Below are 7,959 nucleotides of genomic sequence, written 5' to 3' on the forward strand. Positions count from 1 at the left end.
TGTGTGTGTGTGTGTGTGTGTGTGTGTGTGTGTGTATATATATATATATACATATATATATATATATGGTCCTATAAGTGATAGGGAGTCATTAGAATTGATTGAATGAAAGAATGGAGTTGGGGAAAAAGGTCAGAAAAATCCATTTAGGAAAATCCATTGGACAGCTAAATGGATGAACTGAAATGGGGAGGTATTTAAGGTAGAGAGACCCCAAAAAATAGGCTACAGAAGCAGATTAGGCATGAGGTGGTCAGAGGCTTGCTCTAAGGTTAGTAGTTGGGAAAGGAGAGCAGAAGGAATATATGAGAGATATTATAAAGCTTAACTCAATAAGATTTGGCAAAGAATATGGGGGAGGGAGAGACAGAGAGAATGAAGAGTTGAAGGTGAAACCTAGGTTGTGAACCTGGGTGACTGGAAGGATAGAAGGAAAATAATAGAAGAGTTAGGAAGATGGGAAGACTTGGTGTTAGGATAGGGGTAGGAAGACAATTTTAATTTTAGATATGTTGTGTTTAAGATGTCTATGGGATATTCTGTTCAAGATGTCAATCAGGCAGTTGTGGATGTGAGTCTGCAGATTGGGAGACAGGTGAGGGCTGGAAAAATAGATCTGTTCATCTCACCATTGAGATAATAATGGAATCCATAGGAGCTGATGAGATTACCAAGAGATGTAGTACATTGGAAAAGAAAAGAGGGCCTAGAACAGAGCCCTGTGGTATACTATAATTAGTACCTGGGATGAAGATCTAACTGAGGACACTAAGGAGGACTTATCAGACTGGTAGGAGGAGAACCAGGATAGAGTAGTATCATGAAAACCTAGAAAAAGAGACTATCAAGGAGAAGGTAACTGACCATGCCAAAGTCTGAAAAAAGGCCAAGAATTATAAGAATTGGGAAAAGACCATTAGATTTACCAATTACAAGAATATTGGTGACTTTGGAGAAAAGATTTTCAATTGAATTATGAAGCCAGAAACTAGACTATAGACACAAGAGAAAGAGGAAGGGACAGTAGAAGCACTGATTATAGACTACCCTTTCAAGGGGTTTTCTACACAAGGAAAAGAAATATGAGATGATAGCTAGAGGAAATGAATGGTATAAATGAGGGTTTTTTTTTTTTGAGGATGGGAGAGACAAGAGTATGTTTATAGGTATCGGGGAAGCAGCCAGTAGAGAGGGAGAGAATGAAGATAAGAGAGTAGGGACGATAGAGGGGACAATCCACTGGAGAAGATGGGTTTAAATGCCATCACATGCATGTAGAGGGATTTACCTTTATAAGGAAAAGGACTACCTCTTCGTATGAGTCAGAGGTAAAGGAGGAAATAGTGGGAAAAATTACATAAGACAAGAAAAAGTGGGGAAGGGGGAGTTCTCAGTGGATAGACATTTTTTTTCCAGTGAAATATAAGGCAAAGTTCTCAGCTGAGGGATGGGAAGTGGGGAGAGTCAGGAGAGATTTGAGAAGACATGAAAAGGTTAGGAAAAACTACTGGGACCATAAGGCAATTAGGGAAGTATAAAAGGATTGTATTGCTGCAGTGAAAGTCTGGTTTAAAGATTATGTATCATAAATTTGTAGGGAGACCAGTCAGCACAGTTTCATGATCTTCTCCAGCTTTATTCAGCAGCATGTGAGTAGGAGTGAAGGCAGTGGATGGTGGGAATAATCCAAGAATGAGGTTTGGCAGGGTAAATTTGGCAAAAGGATAAGGGAGAAAGACTCAAGAGAAGAGGAAAGTGTAGAGCTGAACTAGTTCACCCAGGGGTAAAGATGGAAAGATACTAATTTGTATTAATAGAGGAAGATTATTCATTGGGTATTCCTTATATCATTGAAATCACAAGTCCTGACCAATTCTATATGCTAGGAACTTCCTTTTGTTTAACCTCACTGAGTCTCAGTTTCTTCATCTGTAAAATGAGAATAGTAATTGTGTCTACTGAACAGAGTTGTAAGGATAAAAGGAAACAATATATGTAAAGTAATTTGTAACTAAAGAGCTATAAAAACCTGAACTATTATTATTTCCAAAATCTGCATAATAAAGGCTATATAAATTAGTACCATACATATGAAAGATTGGAGTCCTTCTAGGAGTTTGATAAATGTGACCTTAATAGTTATGCGCCTTTTGAACCAGATGATTAGCTATGGCAAAATTTAAACCTTATTTCAGAATATCTTTGTTGAATAAATTATATGGTAAACCCTTTGTGGGCAAGACCCCTGTCTTGCTTATTTTTGTGTCTCATTGGTAAAATGTTATTGATACTAATTTATTATATATTGAGTTATTGATATTAATAACCAATTCATAATAGAAATATTATTTCAAATTGACTAAGTAGCACTTTCTGTTCCTTCCACAGTTACATCATGTTCATCCTGAGATGCTTGTGTGGAAGGGGAAATGGAGGCAGCTAGATGACTCTGTGGATTGAGAGCCACGACTAGAGATGAGAGGTCCTGGGTTCAAATCTGGTTTCAGATGCGTCCTACCTGTGTGACCCTGGGCAAGTCACTTAACCCAATTGCCTGGCCTTACTGCTCTTCTGCCTTAGGACCAATATGCAATATCGATTCTAAGATGGAAAGGTAAGGGTTTAAAAATAAAAGAATTATTGGTGGCAAAAAAAGTGAGTTTTTTTTTTTAAAAAAAGAAAGACAAAGGGAAAGGGTCTGTCTCACGTATTTTACCTGATTATGGTGGGAGAGTTAATGTATGACCATATTTTCTCGATCTAGATGAACCAATTCTTTTTTTAGCACCAGCTGGTGGAATGTTCTGCTGCCTACATGGGTCTGACCAGCAGTCTGGTAGCAGCAGAATATGGTTACTAAACTCATGGAAATCATCCTAATTTTCAATATTCTAGCAATGGCTCTAAGCTACAAACTTGAATGACTTTATATAGATATATGTGTGTGTGTGTGTGTGTGTGTGTGTGTGTGTATTTCCCCAATCAAGGTAGATGTATCCTGTCTCTAAGTTAGTAGATAAATCCTCAAGAAATGCCTTGAGGCACATAGAGATCAAGTCACTTGTCCAGGGTCATATAGTTAGTAAGCATTCCAAGTCTTCCTGATTCCTTAAGTACTGAGCCATGCTGCCTCTAAATGCCTGGCCTATAGTAAGTGCAAAATAAATGATCTCTTATCTATCATCTATATAGGTATCTATCATTTATTTGTCAAACTCTAAGTACTACTTCATTAAGTAGAGATTCTTTAGAAAAAAATTATTAAACTATATAAGGAGAAATAGAACATCTTCCAGCACAATGCACACTTTAAGCTAAGAAAAAAATAATTGTATTTGAAAACATGTGGGGAAGTTAACTGGTTGTTTACTCTTCCAATGGGAAATCCAAGTTCCTTGGAGATGCAAACAACCACATCAAAATAAAAATTAACTTATAGGTCAGAGAGGAAAGTGTTACCATCATGATTATTTGAAAGCTCCTCAAACCAAAGGTTAAAACCAAAAAATGATGACATGGTCAGTGCCTGCAAACAGACATTCTCCTTTGTTAGTTTATGCTGTTACTTCCAAGGAAAATTCAGAGAGAGTTCTAATGAATGATAGAAATAAGTCTCTTCATTTTACTTTTCCTTCTTATTAGAATGAGTCTCATCTTGGTAACAGGTTTATGACTGAATTTATCTGAGTGTTGTCTTTCTCTGATTCAGCATAGCAAACATTATATTGGATATTTCACGAAAACCTTGGATAACAGTATTCAAATCTCCACTCAAGCATTTACAGCTTTCAGACAATACTGAAGTTATTTTATCTCTTTCACCCCCAGTGGCTGCATCTGAAAAATGGGGACAATAACTCCTTTATCAGCTATGTTATAAGGTTGTTGTGAGGATATTACTTGGGGAACCTTAGAATGTTAGGGAAAAGTGAATTATTATCATCATCTTTGCTCCTGGGAATTTCATGTTAGCAACTTCTTTGCAATCTCTATTCTTAGGTCATCTAGATTAATGAGAATTTAAATGACTCACCAAGGATTGTATAGCCAACATACATTAGAGGTGTAACATAAACAAAATAAATACAATTTAATGGGAGATGAGAGATGAAAACTGGGTGAATCAGGAGAAGTGTGATGAATCTCCAAAGCTCTATAAAGTTTTAGAAGTTTTAGGTTTTCACCACATCTAGTTTCCAGAGGAGGCTCATTTGAAAACTATTTTTCTTTTTATACTATGGGTGATGAGCTCTATTAACATAGTACCTAATCTATTAGAATTCTATGTAAGCTTAAAAATTAATATACATCTCCAAATATTTAATGAGATTTATTAATAATAACTTGAAGTAAAGGAAAATAAAAAGCTAGAGTAAAGAGGGAGCTAACCCAGCCAGAGTTGAGAGAGGAGAGAGAGAGAGGGTGGGGTTACAGCAAACTTATTTACCATACATAAGGACACTATGTGGATGAAGAGAAAAGGATTCTGAGAGATGAAGTCCAAGGATTCAAGATTTTCTAATTACACACTTGGGATCTTTGGGAGAACAGTTTGGATTATAAAACAGAGTAGTCAGCCCTTTTGTAGTAACTACAAGAGGATTCAAGAGTAGCTTGAAAGCCTTTCTTTTCTTGAATTTGGTGGAGCTGTTAAATAAGTTGCAAGGAACTGATGTTTTAAAAAACACAATAAAATTAGTCCTTGCATTATTTAGCAACATAGACTTGAGGGAATGTACTAAAGCCTTTGGGATAGCTAACTTAGAAATTGCAGTTGCAGTATCTACTTCTTTTGAAGAAAAATGACACAAATTTAGGAAATCATAGTGATGATACCTTGATAAAAATAAAAACATTCAAGTATAATGTCTAGCTATTCCATTATGTAGAATTCATAGGAAGATGAATTTTTTTGACCCAAATAATAATAATAATAACAATAATAATAATAATAAAGAGGGGAGGGGAAGCTTGGTTTTGTTTTTAAATAGGATCAAAGTTTAACATTGAAAAATCAGGAGATGATGTCCAACCCTTTTGCTCGGTGATGTTTTCGTATCTGTGGTGTTTTTTTTGTTTTGTTTTGTTTTGTTTGTTTGTTTTTTAATTCCTTTTTTCTTTTCCGGGTGCTGATACTTCTCTCCAACCTCTTGTTCTTGGTGGTTTTGCTTTGATTAGATGTCACTATCCCAGTTCGCTCTCATGTCCCTTACACACAGGTAAAATATTCCTTCAAGGGGGCGAAGAGGTGGCGAATCACAGGCACACTCCACGACTGGCCCAGCAGTCTTTGCCTTGGCAAACGGCTCATGTTGGAGACATCCGTGTAATGGACTGGGAAGCCAAAGACCCTTTCCATTTCAGTACACCATAAGATGTCCTCTTTTTCATTCATGAAGACGGGAAAATGCTGGTCTTTGCCATGCTTGATGGAGTTTGACCTAGTCGTAATGGTCCTCACTTTGCTGAACTTTGCTATCCTGCCATGCTCCAAACATTCCTGAAGCTCCAGCTTATCATTCACGGTAGATGCCAATGGCCTGTTCATACCGGGAAGGTTACCCCAGAAGTAGCGAGCCCTGTGCGCTGCTGACACTTCTTTGGCATCAATCATCACAGGGTTGGACTCTAGAAAGCGTGAGATGTCCCGCTTATCACTGACCCCCATGGCCACCACGTTTTCAAAGAGCCAGAAGAAGGGGCGGTCATCGCCCTTCTTGGGCCGGGCCTCATGCAGAAGGCGGTAGAACTCAAAGAAGAACTGTCCAGTGCCCTCATAAAGACCCTTCCGAGCAGGGTTGACAATAGAAAGATCATTGCAGGGACTGCCTCCAATCACCAAATCAAAAGGGCCCCATTCCTGTATGTGCTTCTGGGTGACATTGCGGACGTCCCCCACGTACATGATCTTCCCTTGGTGCCGCACCATGCCCACAGTGATGGAGTCCTCACACACCTCGGAGGCAATGTAGCGGTCTACCTGGATCCCCAGGTCCTTCAGCACCAATAGTCCTGTGGCAATTCCATCAAGAGATAGCACCCGGATTGGCTTCCGTTTCTCAGCTGGGACTGGGGGATAAACTTTGGGAGGGTCAAACTCCTGGTCATGCTTATTGGCGAAAAACATCTGGAGGCGTGACGGCCAGTCATCTCGCCGCCGCAGCAGCCCATAGGAGCCTTTGTGCCCACACATGTAGCAGTTCCAGGGGTCTTCCTTGATGGCTGCCTGGGCAGCACCTGGTCCCACCAACAGGTCCACACATTCCACACAGAAGCGCCTGCCACAGTTGTTCCCACACATGAGGACTTCTCAGCCCCCACAGCAGATAGTACAATATGATTGGTAGCCGTCATCGTCGTACTGATAGGCACACTCCGGGAAGCAGTTCTTGCAGTTTTGGCACATTCCTCCGATGAAGAGGGGGTGTTCCAGGGTGACGTTGAGACTCCCACAGGAGATGCAGATGTCTTCGATATTCCTGCACTTCTGCCGCACCTCATATACCAGCCGCTCTCTTGTGCCTTCATCAATGATCTCTTTGATCTTGGGCTTCTCTGCTGTGCTCTTTCGGGTTTTTTGGCTGGTGGAGGTGGGGCTTAGGCAGCAGCTTCAGGCTCGACTGGGGCCCACACGTCAGTGTAAACTTCCTTGTAGGGATTTCTCTCTTCTTCTGGTGGCTCCAGGCCCTTGGGGCCAGAGGGCTGGAAGCCACCCAGAGCCCATTCGATCATTTGCTTGTTCTGCACCTCCACTGCCTTGGCTGTGTCACTTTCATCATTCTCAGGGCAGGCTGGAAACAGCTTCCCAGCGCGGCTGCTGGCCACCTGAAGGACCTCATAGATGGCTTTCCGGTACTTAGGCTGCTTGTTATATGTGGCCTGGTGGCAGGCGCTGCAGAAGGAGCTCAGTGGCAAGTGAGAACTTGCCATCTCCCAACCACATGACCCATTGAGTGCCTTCAGCTGCCCGGCTTCTGCCTGTCATCCACCAGGATACAATTCGGCCAGGCCACCAGGAGAAGCCCCTAAGTTTTCCCCATACCAGCTCCCCGATGCCAAAGCCTCGGCCATCCTCATATTCAGGCTCCTCAGCAGCAGCCTTGGCAGTATTCTTGTCCCCAGCATCAGCCCCCACTGGCTCAGGTGTGGTGGCCACAGTGGGGGAAGCAGGATCAGTAGGTTGCTGCAAAGTAGGAGGACTGGCCTCCTCCACTTTTTGTGGCTCCCCAGGCCCTTGATTTTCTTCTACGACATTCATCACTGCAATGACCTTGGCTTTCTTCTCAGCCTTCTGTCTTAGAATCAATATTAAGTACTGGTTTCCAGACACTGAGAGGCAAGGAGGAAGCAACCAGAGTTAAGTGACTTGCCCTGGGTCCCACAGCTAGGAAGTGCCCAGAAGATGAATTTTTAAAAATTTAACTCAAAGAAAAACCTTCCAACTTTTGGGGTGTGAGTTGAACTAGATAGCCCCTAAGGATTTTTAAAATTCTGAAATTCTTCAGTTTGATTATAATGGGACTTGTCCAAAAGAGAAAGAGCTACCTTGTAAGGTAGTGAGTTTACCATTGGGAGCAGCGTTTGAATAGAGTCTCAATTACTATAGCTGCTATAAAAGAGATTTATAGGTTGAAAAGTTGGAATAGATGACCTCTAAGGGTTCTTCTTTTTATTTTTTATTTATTTTTATTTTTAATATTTTCTTATAGTTATAATTACATGTTTCATGTTCTTTCCCTCTCTCTAAGGATCCTTCTGACTCCAAGATTTCATTTTATAATTCTGTTTAATTCTATGCAAATGCATTATTTGTTTATTAAAAACCCTTACCTTCTGTCCTAGAATCAATATTGTACATTGGTTCCAAGGTAGAAAAGTGGTAAGGGCTAGGCAATGGGAATTAAGTGACTTGCCCAGGATCACTTAGCTAGGAAATGTCTGAGTCCAGATTTGAACCCA

At 40.6% G+C, this 7,959-nt stretch overlaps 1 protein-coding gene across 1 annotated transcript; it reads right to left on the minus strand.

Annotated features, from left to right (window-relative positions):
* Positions 1-4,971: 4,971 nt before the first annotated feature.
* On the minus strand, positions 4,972-7,291 carry LOC123240182 (DNA (cytosine-5)-methyltransferase 3A-like). Its single transcript, XM_044667596.1, is given in 3 exon segments — positions 4,972-6,570; positions 6,573-6,916; positions 6,918-7,291. Coding segments are annotated over 3 exon segments (2,046 nt in total). The 5' UTR covers positions 7,259-7,291; the 3' UTR covers positions 4,972-5,209.
* Positions 7,292-7,959: the final 668 nt, after the last annotated feature.

This window comes from Gracilinanus agilis, chromosome 3 (genome assembly GCF_016433145.1).
Source record: "Gracilinanus agilis isolate LMUSP501 chromosome 3, AgileGrace, whole genome shotgun sequence".
In the NCBI taxonomy this organism is placed as follows: Eukaryota; Metazoa; Chordata; class Mammalia; order Didelphimorphia; family Didelphidae; genus Gracilinanus; species Gracilinanus agilis.